Genomic DNA, 23,891 nt, shown 5'->3' on the forward strand with positions numbered 1-23,891 from the left:
AGCCAAAGTATGGAAAGAGCCCAAATACCCATCGATGGATGAGTGGATAAAGAAGATGTGGTATATATATATACAATGGAGTATTACTTGGCAATCAAAAAGAATGAAATCTTGCCATTTGCAACTACGTGGGTGGAACTGGAGGGTATTGTGCTAAGTGAAATTAGTCAGTCAGAGAAAGACGAATATCATATGACTTCACTTGATGAACATAAGGGAAGGGAAACAAAAATAATATAAAAACAGGGAGGGGGACAAAGCATAAGAGACTCATAAATATGGAGAACAAACTGAGGGTTACGGGAGGAGTTGTGGGAGGCAGCATAGGCTAAATGGGTAAAGGGCATTAAGGAATCTACTCCTGAAATCATTGTTTCACTATATGCTAACTAATTTGGATGTAAATTTTAAAAAATAAAAAATAAAATTTAAAAAAAGATATGACTTAAAAATTATATTTAACAAGACAAAGCCCAGTTCAGGGTATTCTCTCAGAGTAGTGATCCTCAAGAGGAAAGGAGGGAGTTTCCCCTTCATGCCACAATGACCTCCACCTGAAACTTGGTATATGTGGCACATCCCTCATTCCCAGCCTCACTGGTGTCCAAAAGAGCTAAGCATCACTGTTATTAGAGACACTTTCAACTTCTCAGATAACTAAAAATTCATGTATCTAACCATTATTAATGAGTTCACCTCTTATTAATGAGTTCACATTTTGTCCTTCCATGTATAAAACATAAAAAACTTTGTCCAAGAAACCCAAAACGAGATCAGTGGTTTTCCAGCTGGGTTCTATGGGGTCAGGACTCTGTATCTCACTCCAGCTTTCATCTATTTTATAGCTTCAGATTTTGAATGGAGTTTAATTTGACAAATGGACATTCTCTCGTTAGTGAACCCAAGCGATGACCCTGGTAGTCACTGCACTGCTCTCTTTCTTCAGATGTACAGAAACCATCTGTTTAAATAATCCTTTCTAGAATATAATCTAGAATTAGCTTCTTTTTTTAACAATTCACTCCCATTTTGATCATCTTTTGTTTCCTTTCCCCATAGCTCTTCACACATATTAGACTGAGCAACCATAGCTTTAAGCTTTTTCATTGCTCCATAGCATGAATGGCCTGGACCTGGGCATGCTTACATAAAACAGCTGAGTACTATCTCACTGTCTCCCCTTCTTTTATTTTATTTTATTTTATTTTATTTTATTTTAGAGAGAGGGAGAAAGCATGAGCAGAGGAGAAGGGCAGAGGAAGAGAGAGAATCTTAAGCAGGTTCCATTCTCAGCAGAGAGCCCTATGTGGGGCTCGATCCCACAACCCTGGGATCATGACCTGAGCTGAAAACCAAGATTCAGACACTCAACCAACTGAGCCACCCAGGAGCCCCCCATCTCTTTTTTATATGTTAAATCCTTGCTAACATATCTGATCTCCCTTCTGGTTTGAAGGTTTTCTCCTTGATAGAGACTATGGAATCAGAATAGGAGCTAAATAATTCTTCTTTGTGCCTTTGTATCTACCCTTCCTTTTCATTTGTCTATCATTTCCTCCTCCCTGCTACTTCTGTAACTTGCACATGTATTTTGTTGCCCTTCCCACACTGTATCTTATTTATTGCATGATCATCTCTCCACCAGGCTGGAAGCTCTAGATGGCAGAACTCTCATACATCTGTAAATCCTGACACCTAGTACAATGGCTGGCAGTGTAGCATAATGATTAAGCATTCATTCATTCATTCATTCAAAAATATTTCTTTATCAATTACCGTGGAACTGCAGTTAACAAAGTGCTTGGGGTACAGTGGTGAACAAGACAGACTTGGTCTCTCTTCTCATTGTGTGCACATTGTGATGGGGGAGATACACATGAAACTAATCACCAAAAATAATATATTAATACAAAATTGGGCAGCATACTATGCTGATTAAATTCAGGCCAGAGTTAATGAATTAAAAGTCAGCTGAGATAATCAAGACTGGTATGTTAGCTGCTTCTGCTGGCATTTCCATTAGAAAGTCTACCACTAGGGGGCAGGGGCTGGTTAGCTCAGTTGGTTAAGCATCTGACTCGGTTTGGGTTCAGGTCATGATCTCACATTTCATGAGTTCAAGCCCTGTGTCAGGCTCCGTGCTGGCAGTGTGGAGCCTGCTTGGGATTCTCCCTCTCCCTCTCTCTCTTTCCCTCTCCTGCTTGCTCTGTCTCTCTCGAAATGAATAAATAAACTTGAAAAAAGTAAAGAAAGTCCACCACCACATGCTCACAAAATAGGTACCCAAAAGAAATGCCATAGTTTCAGCTTGTTTCCTGTTTTCTTCTTTTCTGAGCTCTTATTCTCTGTGTCTGAATCATATTTTTCATTGCTGAATGAGCTAAATCTAAGGAAGCTTGTACTGCTCTTTCGTCTGCTATGCCACAGCACTGAGATCGGCTCTTGGAACGTGGCTGCAACCATATCTTTTTTTCCCTTCTGTATAAGATTTCACTATTCCTCGAAGAATGTTTACTCTAAACTGTCTTGAAAGCCTGGCTTTTCCTTTGAGGTCAAATAGACCTGAGTTTGATTCTCAATACAATCACTAATAAGCTAGACTCTGTCAAATTACCTTCTCAAGGCTTCAGTTTTCTCAACTGTTTAAAAAAAATACTTCATAAAATTGTTGTACAAATTAGGTGAGATAACCTATATAAAGTATGGAGCCCAATGACTGGTTTTCATTATATGGTTGTGTTGGTCATACTCAACATCATTATCATCACTATAATAGGCAGTAATCAGTGTTTACGGAATTGAATTTTTTTTCACCTTATTTCTTTCCACTGTCATTTTTACATGTGTTAATAACTTTGTAATAACTCTTTCTTACTAAAAGTACCTTTTAACTGCTAAAAGGAAGTGTTTTCATTTTTGTGGGGTTTTGTTTTGTTTTTAGCATTTTAGTCAATCCACATTTTCAGTACTATTTCCCTCTCCATATTCACTTTGCGTTGAATTAGTTTTTCCAGGAACTTAATCCACCCAAAATTTCATCTCACTGGAATTTATGGTGGAATTCATTCACTACATGACATGACAAAAAAAAAAAAAAAAAAGGTAGGGAATTGAATGCTGACTTTCACTTGAGCCCCCCTTTTCCTGTACTTGACCTAAAGCAGTCTGAGAATCATTCCACTAATTCTGACAGTTATGTATCCCATCCTGTATGTGTATTTAGATGGCCAAGGGTTTTACTCTACTGGGCTTTGGGAACTATTTGTTCATATTTATCAGTACAAATCAGACAGCTTTGTAAAATTGATATGTTTAAATTCTGTCTCTTTAAAGAAAGTTATAGTCCTTACAACTATAGAATGAGTCTGGACAAGTTACATGGTGACTCAAGATTTAAGTCTCATTTTAATTATCATTCTTGGAACAAAGCAAGCAAACACACACTCACACACCCAAGTCCTTGGCCTTGAGATTCTTCTAATATCATACAAAGAAATGCACACAAATGTAGGATAAATCTAAAATAAGGTAAAGATCATTTAATCAAATCATGAGTTAAGTCTTACTTATCACCTCTAAAGTGACAAAGCCAGGAGAATACAGGAGCTATTCTCTAGATGCCTACAGTTTATTTACTTTTTTTCTTTGCTTATGGACCAAGACAGGAAGTGATCCTGTACAAATTCACTCATCTGGATAATTTGCAGGCCAATAAAAGGACCATGTTCTGTCCCATCTCACACCTTTGAAGCTATTGTTGTTCAATAGTTTCAATGAACAATGCTGTTCAACCAGCATTAACTGATATTTCCATCATATCACATAATTACCATTTCTTTTTCATCATGGGAACATTTCAAATGTACTCTCAGCAACTTTCAAGTGTGTAGCACAGTTTTGTGAGCCACAGTCATCATGCTGTACATTATATCTCCAGAACTTATTCGGTTTTTTTTTAAGTTTATTTATTCATTTTGAGAGAGTGAGTGAGCAAGCACGAGTGGGGGAGGGACAGAGAGAGAGGAAGAGAGAGAATCCCAAGCAGGCTCTGTGCTGTTCACATGCGCCCAACATGGGGCCCAACCTCACTAACCATGACATCATGCCCTGAGCTGAAATCAAGAGTCAGTCACTTAACTGTTGAGCCACCCTAGTGCCACTGTAATATATGAATTTTAAAGAGCATTTAAACTCAGTAGGTTTGGCCTGGGTTTTAAAGGAGCAAATGAATAAGAGTGCAAGAGGGGCTGGGGAAGCAGAGTATCTCTCAATGACTACACACCACACCAGAAACTGTGAGGAAGGGGAGAGAAGGCAACTGACTAGGATGAACTTGAGTATTTCCAATCTTCATTAGAAATGGCAGAGATGGGCACCTGGCTGGCTCAGTTGGTTAAGCATCCAAGTTTGGCCCAGGTCATGATCTTACAGTTTGTGAGTTCGAGCCCCACATTGGGCTCTGTGCTGACAGCTCAGAACCTGGAGCCTGCTTCAGATTCTGTGTCTCCCTCTCTCTCTGCCCATCCCCCACTCACACTCTGTCTCTCTTCCTCTCTCTCTCAAAAATAAATAAACATTAAAAATTTTGGAAAGAAATGGCAGAGATGATAGTGGGGAGGTGAGGAGAAAACCTTGCCAGATCACTTCAACATTAAAATGATATTTTGAGGGACGCCTGGGTGGCTCAGTCAAACGTCCGGCTTTGACTCAGGTCATGATCTCACGGTCCTTGAGTTCGAGCCCCGCGTCCAGCTCTGTGCTGACAGCTCGGAGCCTGGAGCCTGCTTCGGATTCTGTGTCTCCCTCTCTCTCTGCCCCTCCCCTGCTCATACTTTGTCTTTCTCTCTCTTAAAAGTAAATAAACATTAAGAAAAAAATTTTTAATAAAAAAAATGATATTTTGAAATCTGGATTAGGGCCCCTGTGGGTTCCTCAACAAAAGTGAAAACAGTATGTAGCTCTATGTGAAGAGGTTTTAGATTCTTAATTGAATTTTTATCTTGAAATGAAATTCTTTATTGTAGTTTAAATATATAGGAATAAGAGACACAGATCATATTTCTAAGAGCGCTTCTATTTGGAATAATCATCATCTATAGTTTTTTAAAATGTTTAGATTCCAACTGGTAATTCATGTTCCCTGAACAGTTTTCATTGATATGTTAGCAGCCATTTATATCTTTAAAAAATCAAACTCTGTTGATATAAAATGAAAGTGTTTTCATTATTTTTTGATGTTAACCACTTATACAAGGGAGCATAATTTAAGAACACAGAGATTAAATAGGAAGGAAATATTAAATGAGTCACGTTAACCAAGTCCTGGGTGTTCTCCATGGGCTGTGGAGTCAAATCTTGATAAGTTTCACATAGGCCAAGAATTAGTGAAAACAAATCTAAATGACACAAAGGTGACAAGATGGGAAAAGTAATGCCTCCTGTTTGTTAATACAGCTTTGCCTAACACAGAAGATTGAGTATGTGCTAGGTAATTACGCATTTGAATCTCCCAGAAAATCAGATCTTCACAGAAGAAAGCTGTTTCTGTTAGCAAATAAGAATTAACAAAAATGATAATAGCAATCAATCAGAGTAGCATCCTAGTACAGGACATTACAGAAACATGGAAACAGCTTAACCAAGACATACATAAAGAAATGCCAACAAAGGAAATGCATTGCAGATCACACTGAGAAACAAAACCCAATAAAGGGGGAGGCCCATCTTTGCAAGAACACAGATTTAAGCTCTGAATTATTCAGAAAAATATAATTAGTGGCTTTTGAAAACGCAGTTTAGAGACCCACTGTAATAGACTTTAATACATACTTGCTACTGGGGTGTTTCCTCTTCTTGAGGGCAAAGACCAGTCTTCTACCTGTTTTAGAGTAACTTGTTCTACAAATGTTGTGCAAGACGAGCAGACATTTTTAATAAATCTTAACTTGATGAATGAGGCATGTCTTGCAATACGAATAGTACGTGACGCTGAACATCACATGACCACACCTGAGCCAATGGTTCTAGAAGTTCGCTTTGTTATCAAGTGCTTTGTATTATAAGCATATTTCCGGAATGAATTATGCTCACAAACCAATGTTTTATTGTATTCAGAGTTTTCCGGTTTGTGATTTTTGGTCAATAATAAATATTTTTATCTAAACGTTGGACTTTTTCCTATGAAGACAAGAGAATGATGTCTGATGTCACCAGAGTATTTTAACTGTGTAATAAATGAACTGTTGTTAAGATAAAGAATAGCATGGTGATGATTACAATTAATGAAGTTTATGAAGTAACAAATTTAAAAATTAAAGAATCAAAATAGCCTCTATATTTAGAATAAGCCCTTACAGAACTTCTACATTTATTCCTGTGCTGCTTCTCAGGATATGTTTCTTGCTCCTATTCAGAGAAAAACGTCTCTAAGTGCTTCTTTATGAAGGAATCTCAGTGTGCTGATATAACAGTGAGAAGTGAAATACTGATTCAGGGTTTACTGATGGATGAAATTCATTTAGAACGGACATATTAATAGAAGCAGAATAGTTATGGATATAGGAGACATAGCTGTCCACATGAGCTATGATGCAGAAGGTATTGCTTTGGGCATGGGTTCACATGAACTCCTTTGAGGGCCAAGTTTATTGTTTCAGTTGCCCGTTGGCGAGAGCCTGCCGGCACTGCCCTCCTCTCCTTGTCTTTTGGATAGCATGCTGACCTGACTGATGACTTCATATCAAGCCCTCATTCTTGGAATGTTCTGTAGAGTGACCATGTTTGGAATCCCAATAGCACAGTGCAGCACAGTGTTATTTCCTAGTTCATGGTTTTGCTGGCACCCAAAAGACAGAGTCGTTATTTCAAGGACACGTTTGCTGATTTAGGTGGCAGTGGCTTCCACTAAGATGCTATCACCTCTGAACAAGGACACATTTATTCCACCATCAGAGCTGTCCATCACGAACCGAGTCTAAAGATAGCTTTCACTGATGAGCCTCTGTAACCTTTGGTCTTTTTCACATCGCACTGGCTAAAAACTCTAACAACTATAGCTCCTTACATTAGGAGGTTAAGAGTTCCAATTAAGTCTTCTGTTACCAGTACATTTAAAAGCCTATCATTTGGATGTCTTCCTTTTTCTTTCCTGTGACTTCTCTAAAGAGAAAAATAAAAGGAAATAATATGACCCACAAACATTTATGGATTATGGGCACATGATGTTTTATACTAGTTTTATTCTTGGGGCACCTGGGTGGCTCGGTCGGTTAAGCGTCCGACTTCGGCTCAGGTCATGATCTCATGGTGCGTGGGCTTGAACCCTGCCTCGGGCTCTGTGCTGACAGCTCAGAGCCTGGAGCCTGCTTCTTATTCTGTGTCTCCCTCTCTCTCTGCCCCTTCTGCTGCTCGCACTCTTTGTCTCTCAAAAATAAGTAAACATTAAAAGAATTATAATAGTTTTATTCTTATCAAGTGTAAAAGTAGGGAGTTGAGCCCCTGCCGATGCTAAGTCTATTTGCTGCTTTGTATTTCTAGATGACCAAGAATGGCACAGTGGAATCTGAAGAAGCTAGCACTCTTACAGTGGATGACATTTCTGATGATGATATTGATTTAGACAACACGGAGGTAGATGAGTACTTCTTTCTACAACCCCTGCCAACAAAAAAACGGAGAGCACTGCTGCGGGCCTCTGGGGTGAAAAAGATTGATGTGGAAGAAAAGCATGAGCTGCGCGCCATCCGTCTATCGAGGGAGGACTGTGGCTGTGACTGCCGAGTGTTCTGTGATCCAGAAACGTGTACCTGCAGCCTGGCAGGCATTAAGTGCCAGGTAAGGACTTGGATTTCAAGGACTCCAAAGATGGGACATTATACACCACCCCCCATGTGACAGACAATGAAGTTTCTCACATATAGAAAAAAACTTTGCGACAAGGCAAGACATATGGTTCAAGGGAGAAAAACTAATTCAGGGACATTTATGGGTATACATAAGATGCTGACACGTATAAAATACAATGTGAGATCGACCGTAGCTAAGTCGATCAGAATTATTTCCTCCTGGATTCATTTATTGCACTAAGCTTATTGTGGGTTTTCACAAGCACTCAGATCATGACATGTCTGACATTTGAGTTTGTATTTTCTGATCCAACTATGGGGTATCAAATGGTGGTAGGTGAGAGGCGGCATATATTGGTGGAAAAATTACAAGACTGGGACTTAAGAAAACGGAGTTCTACTCCTGGCTCTGCTTTTTGCCAGCTTTGTGAAATTGCCAAGTCAGGTAAACTTTCTGGGCTCGGTTTCCTCGTCTCAAGTGAAAGGACTGGACTAGATCAGAGTTTGGCAAACTATAGTTCACAGGCCAAATCGGGCCTGCCACACCTGTTTGTATGAGTAACATTTTAGTGAAGCCTGGTCACTTTGTGTTTCTTTGTTTGTTTTGGTGTTGTCCATGACTGTTTTCATGTTTTTACAGCAACAGTGAATAGTTGCCAGAGACACTTTATGGCCCACAAAGCCTAAGATAATTTATTCTCGCCCTTTATTAAAAAGGGGGAAGAGAAAGAAAGAAAGAGGGAGAGAGAGAAAGAGAAGAAAGAAAGAAAGAAAGAAAGAAAGAAGAAAGGAAGGAAGGAAAGGAAAGGAAAGAAAGAAAAAGAAAAGAATGGAAGGAAGGGGGAAAGAATGGGAGAGAGAGGAAGGAAGGAAGGAAAGAAGGAAAGAGGGAGGGAGGAAAGAAGGAAGGAAGGAGACAAGAAAGGAAAAAAGGAAAGGAAGAAAGGAGGGAAAGAGGAAGGGAAGGGAGGGAAGGAAGGAAAGGAAAGGAGAGGAGAGGAAGGGAAAGGGAAAGGAAAGGAAAGAAAAAAGAAAAGAAAAGAAGAGAAAAGAAAAGATGTAAAAGAAGACTTTACCAACCCCTGGACTAGATTCTCAAGTTCCCATACATCTATACCATTGATGCCCCATGATTAGTTAGTTGTCTTTATTTTACGAGGAAACTTGGCTTTTTTGATAAGAACAGCCACTCTGGCAGGCAAAAAGAGAGGATAGTTGTCATCAGCTAAACAGTTGCTTAAGGTGGATTAATAGAGAAGAAATTCATGAGTAAGAAAAAGCTATAGAATCTGGCTCTGACCTCTGCCTCTAGTTTTTACTGAATCCAGGATGACTGCTGGAGCCTGCCTTCTCCTCTGTAGTAAAGGAGATTCCCTGCCCCTGGAGAAGGGGCAAGCAGGGCAAATTCTTCTGGGTGCCTGTGCTCTGATATGCATGTAGGTTAATTGGTAATATCTTGGGAGTGCCCTTGGATTGCTGATAACTCCGCCTATCACGTGACTGAGGAGTTCGGTCCAGTGACGCTCGCTGAACGCAAACACTTAGGCGGCAGAGTCCAGTGTCTCTCATTCTGGGATATTGATTACATGAATATCCCTTTCCCTCAAGAAGCTTATAGTCTACTGGAGTGGGGAGGAGTGGGGGAAATACAGGACCTAAATGAATGGGTCCACTAGTCACAGTCATAAATGTGCGTGACTGTCACAGCCCTGCAGTACACATTCGTGCACCATGTACCAAGGATCCAAACAAATGAGAAGAAAAACCAATGAGAACGAATTATCAGGCTGCGTGATACTAAGTGGTGTCAATCTGGACACCGCAGGCAAAAGAGTTCATTTTATAATAAGCAAAAGGGGGGGGGGGGATGGCTAGTATGGAAAATGTCATATAATTTAGATGATTAAAAATAGCAGATGGGGATGCAGGGGGGTAAGTTTGTGTAGTTTAAACTGGGCATGTGAGCCGGCATGCAGTAGAAGTGAAGGGAGCTTGGGAGAAAGAATGGACTTGGAAAAAATGGGAGCAAAAATAATAGGATGGAGAGAAGGGAGGGGAGGAGGGGAGGGGAGAATGGAGAAAGAAGGAAGCACGGGCTGGGTCAATGAACTAAAACTCCACACTTAAACAACCATAGCACATTTGTATGTTGAATATAGGTTTTAAAGCTATAGGTTAACTGTTACGTTTGAAGTCTTCACTTCCCCTTTGCAAAGTCTCTTTGCAGTCTCATTGTCATTGGTTCCGGCACAAGTGGGATTAAGCAATCCCAGATTCGAAGGGGTTGCCCGGAGGTACCGGATTTTTATTTGGCTTGTAAGAGTTCCGTGGGGCTAATCTGTGTTCTTCCTTCCAAGGTGGATCGAATGTCTTTCCCATGTGGCTGCACTAAAGAAGGATGTAGTAACACAGCAGGTAGAATTGAATTTAATCCTATCCGTGTCCGGACTCACTTTTTGCACACAATAATGAAACTTGAACTGGAGAAAAACCGAGAGCAGCAAATCCCCGCGCTGAACGGCTGCCACGGTGAGATAAGCGCTCCCAGTAGCTCCATGGGCCCCGTCGCGCACTCCGTAGAGTATTCCATCGCGGACAACTTTGAGATTGAAACCGAGCCCCAGGCCGCAGTGCTGCACCTGCAGTCGGCCGAGGAACTAGACTGCCAGGGAGAGGAGGAGGAGGAGGAGGAGGACGGCAGCAGCTTCTGCAGCGGCGTCACCGACTCCAGCACACAGAGCTTGGCCCCCAGCGAGTCAGACGAGGAGGAGGAGGAGGAGGAGGAAGAGGAGGAGGACGACGACGACGACGACGATGACGACGAGAAAGGGGACAGCTTCGTGGAAGGCTTGGGGACCCATGCGGAAGTCGTGCCTCTTCCTTCCGTCCTCTGCTATTCCGACGGCACGGCGGTTCACGAGAGCCACGCGAAAAACGCTTCTTTTTATGCCAACTCGTCGACCCTGTATTACCAAATAGACAGCCACATTCCAGGAACTCCTAACCAGATCTCCGACAGCTATGCCGAAAGAGATCCTGTTAAGAACGGTACCCTGTCGCTGGTGCCTTACACCATGACCCCGGAGCAATTTGTGGACTATGCCCGGCAAGCGGAAGAGGCCTACGGCCCCTCCCACTACCCCGCCACCAACCCCTCGGTCATCGTGTGCTGCTCGTCTGCGGAGAGTGACGGCGGCGTGCCCTGCAGTAGCTTGTATCCCGAGCACAGGTCCAGTCATCCCCAGGTGGAATTTCACTCGTACTTGAAAGGCCCCTCCCAGGAAGGGTTTGTCTCCACACTGAATGGTGACAGTCACATTGCCGAGCACCCCACTGAAAGTTCTTTGAGCCTGGCGGAGAAAAGCAGATTGCACGAAGAGTGCATCAAATCACCCGTGGTGGAGACCGTCCCTGTTTAGTAGCGTAAATTATTCTAGGACCAACTCTTCTCTTATTTAAAAGCACTGTATTTAATTGGATTTCCTGGGCCCATGGTTGTTTAAACTGAGGACCAAGAAAACCTGGACTGTGGTGAATCTTCCAGACTGTATTTTGTTTTCTCCTTTCCGGCCACACGACTGTGGCGTTGCACAAATGCAGTCTCTATGAGGATTTTAAAAGATTTCAGACTGTTTTGATAGAAAATGCTAATTAAAAAAAAAAAAAAAAAAAGCATATCTCACAGTTGCCTACCTGTCAAACTGTGTGAAACCTGCCAAGCTGTGTAGATCAGAGCTTCAAGTTCTGGATTATCGGGCCTGTGCAAGATTGTTGACTAAGACTGGGAAATAATAAGATTTAGAGTCCTAATTTTCGATAAATCTGAAGATGACGGTGACTTTTTAATGTAAAAGTAATTACTGTAAGAAAAAGAGTTAATCGTTCCATGTGTATTTTATTTATGGTAGTTAGGAGTCATGTTTTGATGAAACTGAACAGCAGCATGTTCTTTTAAGCTGAAGATGCATAGTTAGCACCACTGAGCATGCCCACATGGATTGCATCTGGAATCCATTCACGTTTTTATGATCATGACTGATCAGATTTGCAAATACTTTCTTAAGGGTGAAATAGGCCTATTTTTGCTATTTTGGACAAATAAATGAGTCTATATGTGCAGGTCCTTACACAGTTTTCTCTAAAGTTAAGAGTTAGGACAATCCTCTGGTGAGGGTCTAGTTCACTGCCCTCCCTCAGTTGACTCCAGAGATGGAGGTAGAAGGAATTGCCTTTCTTTTTAAAACAGCATCATCTTGGTTCTTAGCTTGGACACAGCACCTTTAAACTCTACTCCCCTACATCAAAATGCACTTTAGTGCCCCTTCATGGTACCTTGTGAGGGGTGGGGACTGAGAACTCTTTGAGATGAAAAATTTAGAAAAAAATTTTTTTAATCTGTAACTATTATAAGGTTCATAGAATTAATATAGAGGAATCATCCAATGATAACTTTATGAAGGGAAAATGACCTATTTTCCTTCGCCACTCTGAAGACCTAACTCGGTAAAAGCAGAGGAGGCAGAGGAAACATGGAAGAGACACATCCTCAGCAACCAGCCTTTTCTACAGCGTGATCAATCCATCTCTACAAAATGAGTATGTAAGGAGATTTCCTTTTAGTGACTAGCCGATTGAAGGGGGGGCCTCGACCCAAATACTCAACTAGGCCTTACTTTTCTGAAGCATTTTGATTTCTCTTGCCTGGGACAATTAGCAGAACAGTCCAGAATGCATTGAATACTTCCTAATTACCTCACGTTCTCTTATTAAAGGGGACAGATAGAAATAAAACATGCACTCCCCACCTTTAGGTTATCTGCACTTGGTTCGTCGGAGGACTTCTAAGATCCCGTTTTCCTGTACATTAATTTAGGTAACTAAATAGTGTGTTCTACCTTTTTTTTTTTCCCAATGCAATATGACTATGCTAAATCTGTTTCATATTTTTGACCTTCTGTTGTTACACCGTTTCACATTTTCTGCCTCTTTGAAATGTGGACATGCCTTGCTATTCAGTGACTGCATCGCTAATTCTTACGTCTTTTAGATTTAGATGTTTAGAAATAGGGATATAAATATATTGTAGATCTCGATTCCTTAAAAATTACTATTTTATTTAATTGAACTTAAAAATGTTTGATCTAGAGAAAGTCCTCCAATGGAAAAGTTTCTACTAAAACTTGATTTGGGGAAAACATGTTTACTTGGTAGCTCTTCCAATGTGCAGTTGGCTCCTGCCCTTTCTCTCCCCCACCACAGGGCCAAATTTATAACCGTTCATACTAACATTAAAGGAACTTTGGGTTTGTCCCTACGGAAGTAGCAGTAATGAGGGCAGGGATGTTCCTTTTCAATGATAAGCCCTTTGGGCTAATCAGTTTGAGTTTAGCTCGGATCTCGGTAGTGTATCTCATGTTGTCTACAAAGTTACACTTTTTAGTGCTTGATTTCCAAAATTGTTTCCTTTACCAATACAATCTAAAGAGCACCGGCCCAAAGAAAAATGACAAAAGGCTATTGTTCTTCATGTAGGCATGTGAAAAAAAAATCACACGTGCTGTATTTGCTGGACCCTACAAGCCCTCGAAGGATTTACCCGTGAAGCAGTCAGCTTCTTGGAACACAGACTGTGGCAGAATGGGGAAAAAGTGACTCTGGGTGGGGCAAAGGTGAAGGGTAGAATGTCAATCCAGTTTCTGAAAGGATAGATATTTAATTTAGTCCAGCTTTATATTCACTGGAAGGTCGACGCCTACTTGCTTATGTTTGGCTAGGTCTCTGTTTTGTAGCTTCATTTCCAAAAGGATGCTTAACATTGAAACGGACAAATAAAAAAATCAGAGCTCTCTCCCTATTTTTTCCAATTGGGGTTGAAAGTAACTGTGCACAGAAGGATTAACCTTCCAAGCATGAATTCCATTCCAGATTCACATATATGTATAACCTAACCCCTAAACATCTCCCACAAACTACATACACAAATTACCCATTAAAACACTCCCTTATAACACAAATGCACATGCATACACGCACATACACACACTCACACAAACACACACTAGATGTATATCACACACTGGAGAATGAGAGATTTTAGGCAATGGCCAGTAATGAATACTGTATGTTTTTCCCACCCTAGAATCTGATTGGGTTTTATGATCTAAAAATAAGGTCTAGAAAAGAGGATGATTTGTAAAGCTATAGTTTGAAAATGTTGGGTCAAAGTTGCGTATAATACTAATGATGGAATCGTTTCATTGTTACTTCCTTTCCCAGAAAAGCTGAGAGAGCACAGTGTTCCATCTGACTTTTTTTTTCCATTAATAGCCCTTCTATTCAACAAAAACTGCCCACATGCCAGGAGAGCGCTGCCGTTTTTTCTAAGCTTTTTAAAATGGGGATCAAGCTAGATGCAGCCAGTTGGGATACTTAAGATCTTTATACTAAGACACAATGACACCTGACCTTCAGCTGTTGTATTTCCCCCGTAGTATATCTAACCAAATTATTGTCTTTTTTCTTTTTTTTTTTTTTTTTTACACACAGCTTTTTAGTTGTTCCCTGCCAATGGCAAAGCTTCGTGCTTTGGTCCTGTTGTTTTAGCATCAGCCCTATACTTTTTATTAGGGCTTAAATCCCAGTTATAATCCTGGCCAGATTGATGTGCAAATCAAGTGGCTGGAGCAGCTTGCATTTCCTTTGTCATCCTAGGTTTCCTTTGGGAGAAAGAATCACTGAAAGAGATTAACCTAAATTCCCCACCCCCCATCCCTTAGTCCTTGATTATTAAGACATAAGTAAAATTTGTTCGTGTCTTTTGTTAGTTGGGTAATATAGATACTTTTCAAAAATTAGTCTTTTCTTTGTGATAAAACTGTATTTTCCCAGTGCTCCAGCCACATATGAAATGTGAAATTAATATTTATTAGAGTCATATGATCTTCACAAACATATATGGCCCAGCAATAACCCTTCCCCCCCCCCAAAAAAAAACTAGGAGTTATAGAAACATTGGCCACAAAACAATCAAGAAGCAAAGAGATGATAAGTGGTTCTTTATATTTTTGCACTCTAACAGGTGACTTGTAGGCAAAATTCTGGTTGGGTTATCATTAAACAGGAAAATACATCATGATTTATTCCCTATAAGTTTGATACATCATTGGCTCTTTGATTAAACTTCTGATATTGCACAAATTTATAATCCTTTGGTCTTAATACTTAGAATTTACTAAGTATCAACTCTGTCTTTCAACAAATATTTATAGAATGCTGACTGTTAGAAGAAGTGTTCTAAGTGGTAAAAAGAGGAAGTAAAACACTCCACATTCTAAGAGATCATGATGACAAAGAGGAGTGGCATGAAATAATCAAGCCTCACTGTAATTCTTTTAACGTGTGATAATGTGATCTTAGAAAAAGTGAAATCAATTCTTGTCTCATTGTGTGCAAACTGTAACTAAAAGGATACTTCTTTTTCCTAAATTAATGCAACTCACTGGATGATCTTTTTTTTTCTCTTCCCCTATCCGAAATTTCTGAATTAAATAGACTCAGCTAGAAGAACTGAATCGAATGAAAAAGAGATTTTCAGCTAATTGCTCCTTCAGTGTTAGGTCTCTATAAGTGAGGCTAAATTTATACTAGCAAACTCCTACCAGATAGTTTCAAGAGCTGGTTGACTCATACACAAACCAGGAAACATTTCAGGAAAACTTTGAGACAATGATGTGGAACACAATCACTTTTACTTCTATTTATATACAGCTTAAAAATTTAGCAAAACCATAGTTCCAAATTCCAAAGGCATTGCCTTATATAGCCTGTAGAAAAGAGAGGTCATTCAACCCACCTCACTTGTAGCTGGGGTTACAAAACCATCGCCGCAGGTGGAAAGTGGACATTCTCAGAAGTCAGAGACTACTTTTCAAAAAGGTACCATGAAGCCGTCCATTTCTCCAAATATGACTAAAAACGACATCTGTTCCTTATTCTCTCACAGAAGAGTCATTACTGTAGTCAGTGTATAAAATACCAACCTTGAGTGGGAAGTACCTTCTTGCTTTCAAAGGCAAGACTTGACTGTAATTTGAAACCAGAACTATGTATTCTTACCACAACCAACATGGAAAGTTTAAAGCCTTAATCACTCTTAGTTCTAACACAAATTTGCAACTTCTGATTACATTATTCTTTCTGAGATCTGCTAACTTGTGCTCAAGTAACTCATATGCCTAAGCCAAATACCACAGCTTTGCACAAATACCACTGCTCAACAGATGTTTTCTGTACCATTAAAGAATTTAATTGACTTAATTTAACTGAATATCAGCAATTTAAAAGCCCACTAAAATTATGAAAGTGTCAGGGCGGGATGAGAATGGAATATAAGCATAATAAATAAGTGGTAGTGTCTCCCAGGAACCATAAAGTTTCAGCAAAGCTGAACAGCTAGAATTTTAACCAGACAACTAGATGGCAGATGGCAGCCTGAAACCTAGAAGGGACAGTGACAATGTGGAAACTCAGAGGCCAGTTGGTGTTCATGTGGGCTGTCCACCAACCTCATCGATTACGTCTTCCTATCTAAAAATCATTTGATGCTTGCTTTAAAAAATAAAAGCACTGAGCTGTAATATGCTAAAGAAACTATTTTTAAGATTTAGACACATTTTATATTAAAATGACTGACAGACTATTGTCAAAAGTGATGAATATGGAAATAAAAGAGCTCTTTCATATTTTACCTGTCAAATCTGCATATTTAATGTGACTTTTTAAAATAGTCACTTCTAAGTTTCACTTCAACTGCTCTCAGCTTTCATACTAGACCATGAGACCCCCTTCCAACCAACCAGTGAAAGTGGGGGAGGGGGTTCGTTTGTTTTCTTTCCTATCAGAAATTCAAATTCAAAAGCTGGTATGACCTGGGTTTTGCCTGGTGAGTGGTCTTGGGGTCAGTCTATCTAACTTGGCGCTGCCTGACGGTGGTAATTCAGACAGAATAATTGCAAGCAGGAAGGTGAATACGATCAGATTCAAAGCCTAAAACAGTTCATTCTTTATATGCAATTACTGTAATCTAATTAACATATAGCCTGGAGTGTTAGTAAATACAGGTACATGTAGCTTTCATGGAAAATGAAGTAATTTCAAAAAATTAAGTCATATCGTTGACTACTTTCTTTCACTCGTGATAAATATATACAGGGTAAAATTGTTTCTTCTTTGATACTTTATACTTGCTTATAATTCAAGAAAAGCCAACTCTAGTTGGCTAGTTTTATTTTATCTAGTTTTATTTTATCTCATAAGTTTCTGGCAGAACTAAAGTTTCAAGAGAATATGACAGAATTTATTTTGGGCAATATTTGCGTTGAATGTGCTAATGATGTCATTCCTTTCTTTGGATTACTCACTACCATAGTGATAATCAAATCAGTTCAATAACTCTCATTTTAGTGACATGTATGAGGCCATTTAAATATTCTAAGATAATGTATATTGATTCAAAGGATTTAGGAAAAGACAAATTTATGGTAGAAATTTGCCTTGCCTGTGTCTAAGTTAATTTATGTGACCTGTTTGAATGCTTCTAGTTATAATTTTGGAATAACTTTTTTGTTAGCTATCCCTTTCCTTCTGCTTTTGGCTTTCTCCTAATCTTTTTATCTGACTTGGGAGGATCTTAAAAGTTATTTATCAATGAGTATTTGGAAGGAAACTGATTTAGAAAATATCTCTTTAAAAATTATCCAGGAGCTTCTGTCACCAGAGATCTTTATCAAGTCTTACTGCCATGCTAGGTAAGACCACAAACACCCTTGTCAGGGATGTGGCCACCAAAAATGGTTTTGCTGTTGTCTGCACATTGGAAACCTATTAAAAACTAGGTAGAATTTTTCAACTTTAACATAATTTATCCAATTTTGTTTTGCTTCTCCTTTTTATGTCAGTCACCAAGCTTTTCTTCTTAGCTGCAAAGAAAGCCACCCATCTTTAAAACAAATTCAAAGATCTATATGCCACTTTGAAATTTTATTTAAATATAAAAGAAAAAGAAGGAATAAAATGAAATCAAAATCTGAATTCCCCTAAAGAGGGAAAACCTAAATATCAAAACCTAAGAAATGAATTGCCTGAGGTTATTATTTTTTTAATTAAGTGTTGATCCTCGGATGATGTAATGATACCCAAATAATATCTGAACTTGATAGATTTTACATTTTAGTAGTTGGCACAGTGAATTCTTTTGTACCATAATCAAATAACCTCCACTGCCAAAGGTTATGGTCTGAATCTTGATTCATTAGGGACTAGTCATGCTAAATGGGTATCTTAAACTAGTTTAATCTTTTCAAGGATACTCACAATGGCCAACTGCGTCTGAATAATGAAAAGTTTGAGATTCTTGTGTATTCTTCAAATTTTATAGTCCTGAGACTAGAAGAGATCTCCTGAGGTCATCTGGCTCATCCATCTCTCTCCAGGGAGGACTGTCATTCAGGCATGCCCAACAGGATAGATACCCATCTATTCTTAACATCTCTAAGGAAAGCGGTTTCCTTGGCAACACAATCCAGTTCTCTTAGGTTTTTCTCACAATAAGAAAATATCTTGGCCAGTCTTTGTGGGCTAGGCACCTGGCAACAGTTGTGGTGATTTGGGCCATTGTACTGGCAGACTCAAAGGACATTGGGTTTCCCCTTACTTTGATGATTATTGTATTTGATGACTCCATAAGTCTCCTAAGAAATCAGATTTTTAAAAACTACACATATGAGTATTGAGACAATGCTCAATAATATAACCTGCCTCCAACAAATATGACAGTCATTGTTTTTTATTTTTATTTTATTTTTATTTTATCTGTGTTCACCATTGCTGTAATGTCAGGACGTAATGTCAAGAAAATGACTATTTCAGATCCCCAGTGACAGACATCAGAGTTAGGACCAAATGACTTGACTTGCTTAATTTTCTGAGAAGTTACAATTACATAAGTGAGCATTTTCTACCTTCTTGCTTCTAAATAAGTACCTTCTTGTTAATCTTTCTTTACCCTAAAATGACAAATGAGAATCTCAAGCTTTTCCACTCCTTCTGGGGAAGATGTGACTAGTTTTGGAGAGTCTGCTGTGGAATAAAATGCCTCCAGAGAATTACTCAGCCACCATTTGATCCCAGCCTTTGTCCCCGTGCTATTTAAACAATAGTTGCCTGCCTTCTCAGGGATCAGCAGAATTCTGAATTAAAAATTTGTCACCTTGACAAGGCCTGAAATCGAAGGGAGGAGTCTGGGAGGAGGGTGTTTTTTTTTTTTTTTTTTTTTCTGATTACATCACTTGACCCAAGCACCCAAGCACTGCAGCTTTCAGAGCATCTTCTGTTTGCTCAGAGTTGTTTCCAACTCAGAGTCAGAACTAACTGGAAGATGAGGAGCACTCCTGAAACCAATGTTTCTTTTCTCCATGGGATTTTTTTCAATCCAGATACAGCTGCTTATCTCCCCAACTCGGATGCTCTTGTGAAATGACAGCCACATCAGTGTGGTTGTTCCCCACAAATACTACTAGGGGAAATAACCTTTTTTGCTTTAAAAAAAAAAAAAGCTATAGAATGTTTATGTAAAGAATGTTGAATAATTTGGCCCATGTTTTAATTGACTCTAGACACCTCTATGGAAATAAGTCTGAGGCGTAGTTTGTGAAACATGTTTCAAAAGTGTTTGATGTAAAATAAATGCTAGACATTTACAGTACAGACATAGTTTAAAAAATTAAAAACCTGTAGATTACAACTCTGTTCCTAAGAACCTCAGCCTTTATTGTGTCTTAGTAAAGTTGATCTGCTTTCATTTTAGTTTATTGCATTTCTGGTGTAATAGCCTCTTAAGATAGAACTATTAATACATATGTACTGGTTAATGCCTGTTAATGCAGAAAATGGCACTTTGTTATTTCAATGTGTTTCCCTCAGTGTCACAGGGTATATCAATTTGATAGGAAAAGGTCATTTGACATTGGTCAAAAATGCATTTTCCCCATTTAAAATATATATGTATGATTGGTTGCGTAGACAAATGGCACCTTTTGCAGTATCTTGATCTTGATCATAGTCGTAGATGTCAACTGTGTCTCCACTTTCCAGCTGCCATGGAAATTTGGAACATTTGCAAATTCTGGTGAAATCAAGTGAGCTGAATGTAATGGTAGATCAAATAATCCAAAGGACTTGAGTGTTATCCTTCAGTCTGTGTTGAACCATTCGGACATTGGGAATGGTCTTTACACAAGGGAAGTCTTTTGAGAGTTTTTTTTGGTTTGGTTTGTTTTTTTGTTTTTTTTTTTTGCTGACAAAAAAACAATTTAAAAACTCAGTGAGGTAAACTCACTGTAACATATTTTTTGACATTGTGATTGGTTTTATCTTTTAGTTGATTTCTGTTACGACTTTTACTCAACTTCAACAGTATTTCAATAGACATTTTATTACTGTTATGTCCAATTTAATCACTTAGAAAGGTTGAAAGGGAAAAAAATCAAACAACAGTTCATACATACAATCACTTTACACTAAAACGTCATATTGTGTCTCACACAGTTTCTAGATTGATTTCTCTTGTGTATAAGTTATAACATCAAAGATGCCAAAGGGTATATTAAATAAGCTACAATAATATTCAACAGAACTTAACCTGGACCTTATGTTGTAATAATTTATTCATATTAGATGTAGTCTTCTGTATTTATATTTTCAGTATTTATTATGAATGACATGGAAATTCGTGTATTTATTGTGGCTTTTTATTGCAGTGTGTATATATATATATATATCACAAATAAGCATTTTTAAGTCTTATCCTTAAGTTTCTTTTATTAGTGGCACTTGTATTATGCTGTACTTTTTATTATATATTGTACAATATCTTGTCCATTTGTTTGCAGCAGAGTAAAACCGGTTTCTAAGTTGTATCTACTGTTGCATTCTTTTACATGTCATGTAAGCCCTTTGTTCTTTCATACTGAGCTGTCACAAAACACATAATACCTCCCTCTGTGTAACAGATACAGTCTTGAAGGTTGTGTGAAACCAGTTCCTGTGAATGGCCTATTACATTATTATCATCTCAAAGATGTGTTAACTTTTTATTTGATTGATCCCTAAGTGGAGACACACAACATTTTTCCTCCTCAACTATTCAGCTTCTTCATCAAGTAATGATGTGTAAACAAATGAAATTTGGGAGGATGTTTTGACATAGACAAACCCAGTCTCCTGTAAGTAGTATCCTGTAATATACCTGTTTGTAGTAGTTTTGTTTCACTTTGCTTAAAGCAGAATCTGTCTGATTTGGTGTTTAGGCTATTTGTGTACACATAGGTGCATATAAATGCTACCTGTTTGGTAATGCTGAATTAAGGTAACCTTCTATTGGCAATAGAACGAAGAGAAAATGGGACCTTCCTTGTCTATTGTATGCAAGTCACAGTCCTCAAACAACTTGTTTTCTTACTTTTGGACACTAGATTTATATTTTTGGAAGTGAAATAATAATACGTGATTGTATGAACATCATACAAGCTCAAATTTGATCGTGTTGCTCCCTTACTTAAAGTATCTCCTGTGACCGTCCTTCCTCACTGCCACCAGATAAAATCCAAACTCTCTGTGAACACAAGGTCGCCTGAAATCTGGGTACAACAAGCATTTCCACCCTTTTTGCTCATCAAATTCTCTCTCTCTTTATTGTCTGTTCATTTATTTTGAGAGAGAGAGAACAAAAAAGAAAACATGAGCAGGGGAGGGGCAGAGAGAGAGAGGAGAGAGGATCCTGAGCAGTCTCCGCACTAACAGTGCGGGGCTTGAGCTCATGACCTGGGCCGAAATCGGGTTGGCTGCTTAACTGACTGAGCCACCAGGTACCCCCATCAAACTCTCTTTGCTTCTCAACCCTTCCTCTGCGCACAAGACAGACTGCTTAGACCTTGTCTGCTACTCCGTTTTTCACCACTGCCTCTGTTCAGCATGCCCTTTTTGTCCAGAACATACACCCCACAGCCCTATCCTGACAGCATAATTCTAATGACCGTCTGCTTGTTTTTCAAGAGAAAACTCAAATATGTCTTCCTTTCTGTTGATTCTGAGACTGGATTACCTGCTATTTTATACCCAATGCAGACATTTCCTTTCAAGTCCCACTGCACTCATTTATGTACCTACTCCCTCTACAGGACTCCTTGAGAACAGAAAATTTGTCTCTACTCGCCATATCTTTGGCTTTCAGTTTAGTGCCTGGAACATAATAGATACTTAAAATGTTTCCTGATATATTTGCAGTACAAGAATGAAGGGTGCATTTATAAGAGTTCGGATGAGGGGAAGATGGCTGGCTGAAAGAGAGGAGAAGGAGTTAGATTCAAGGGGAGGGAAGATTTAAGCTGGTAAGAGACATTCCAGATTCTACTTTATGGTTCAGTCTGAGTCAGGACCAAATCACCCCCTTCTGTGCAGAGCAGAGGGACATTGCTAAGAACAGACGATTTACCTTTGGAACAAATGAGCAATCAGATGAGAATCAATTCAGATACTGCAAAGCTCTAAGGACCAGTCCAAAGAATCTGACTTGTATCCTTAGGGAAATAAGAAAATCTAAAAACATCATGGAATCAGAGTGGTTGCAGTACATAGTTGGTTTGGGAAGATGGGAATGCCAGAGTAAAAATCTCTGTAGTGATTGCAGTTACTATTCTTTAAAAAATAGTTGTTGAGGACCTACTCTGTCTAGAACCCAGTGCTAGAGAATGAGGGGGCAATGGTGCACAAGACAGACAGGGTCCCTCTAGACAAACGAGTATAGAAGTTTGGTGATTATGGTGAAGAAAAGGTCAGTTATTTCAAAGCCTATTTAGGTGTGAGAGAGTAAGAGTAACAACAAAATTATGAGTTTAAATACTGTAGGTGAAGTAAGAGAAAAGATTTAAGAGCATAGATATATCATTTACAGAAGTTAGCAAGAAGGAAGACGTGTTCATCTTGGACGTTGCATTGATCCTGGAATACTTAATGAACATAACAAATGACAGAAGGAAATAGGAGTCCAGAGCTTAAATAAAGATATAAGATTGATGAATAAGTGTTTGTTTAGAGGAGAATACAGGTTGCCCCTGCTATCTGAAAGTACAGCATTCCCATGAAACCTTTCATAAGCTGGAATGGCAGGACATGAAGAAGTAATTGCCATTTCATAAAATCAAATACCTCTTCAGAGTTCTCTTGGTTATCAAAAACAGATACTAGTATAGGTCTTTCACAGAAATGACGTAGAACTTTCAGAGAGTGGGGGAAACCTGTATATATAGAGAAAAAAGAGTATGATGGAGAGGACGGAACATTGCAGAGGTGTTGCAGGTTGTGTTCTCCAGAAATGGATGCTGAGATGGAGGTTAGCAAGCCATGTGTTTATTAGGGAGCAATACTTGTGGAAGCTAGGGGCAGGAAGCAGATCAGGAAGAGGGAGAAATCAAGCTATGATGCAGACCCGACAAAGCCCCAGCCCGGCTACCCTCACTGGGTTGCTACAGAGCATAAATGGTTCCTATGAGCCTGGTGGGCTGAAAATGACTGGACTGTTACAGAGAGTTGCAATCAGTCACTGGGTATAGTCCACTCCAGAAAGGGTGTGCTCTGGGGTGACTTGGCACTCTATAGTAGAGGAGCACTCTCAGAAGCTGGGAAAGTCCTTCTTTGAAGAGAAACCCTTGAAGCTGGCATAGCTCTATGTCTTCCACATTCCACCCCTCAGATCCACTGCTTCATTTAAACTTCAGTAAGCAGGTCTTCCAGGATTCTGGAAAACTTAGAAGAGTTTGGTTAGTGGAATAAACTACAAGCCCTGCCACTCTAGCCAGTCTTAGAACCAGAACTGATACTCATCATCTCCATCTTTCACTATAAATTCTACATTCTCTTCAGCTTCAGCAACCACTTCTTCTGGTCTCGGTGGCTTACCTAGTGGTATGACCTAGACCCAAGAGGCATCTAAAT

The 23,891-nt window shown here is 39.2% G+C and overlaps 1 protein-coding gene across 1 annotated transcript in view; it reads left to right on the plus strand.

Annotated features, from left to right (window-relative positions):
* CSRNP3 (cysteine and serine rich nuclear protein 3) overlaps positions 1–12,205 on the plus strand; it is a 210,885-nt gene extending 198,680 nt beyond the window's left edge. The window contains exons 6-7 of the mRNA XM_030327183.1: positions 7,537–7,833; positions 10,202–12,205. Coding sequence (XP_030183043.1) covers positions 7,537–7,833; positions 10,202–11,263 — 1,359 coding nt within the window. The 3' untranslated portion in view covers positions 11,264–12,205. The remainder of the gene's footprint in view (positions 1–7,536; positions 7,834–10,201) is intronic.
* The last annotated feature ends 11,686 nt before the right edge of the window (positions 12,206–23,891 follow it).

This window comes from Lynx canadensis, chromosome C1 (genome assembly GCF_007474595.2).
Source record: "Lynx canadensis isolate LIC74 chromosome C1, mLynCan4.pri.v2, whole genome shotgun sequence".
Taxonomy (NCBI): Eukaryota; Metazoa; Chordata; class Mammalia; order Carnivora; family Felidae; genus Lynx; species Lynx canadensis.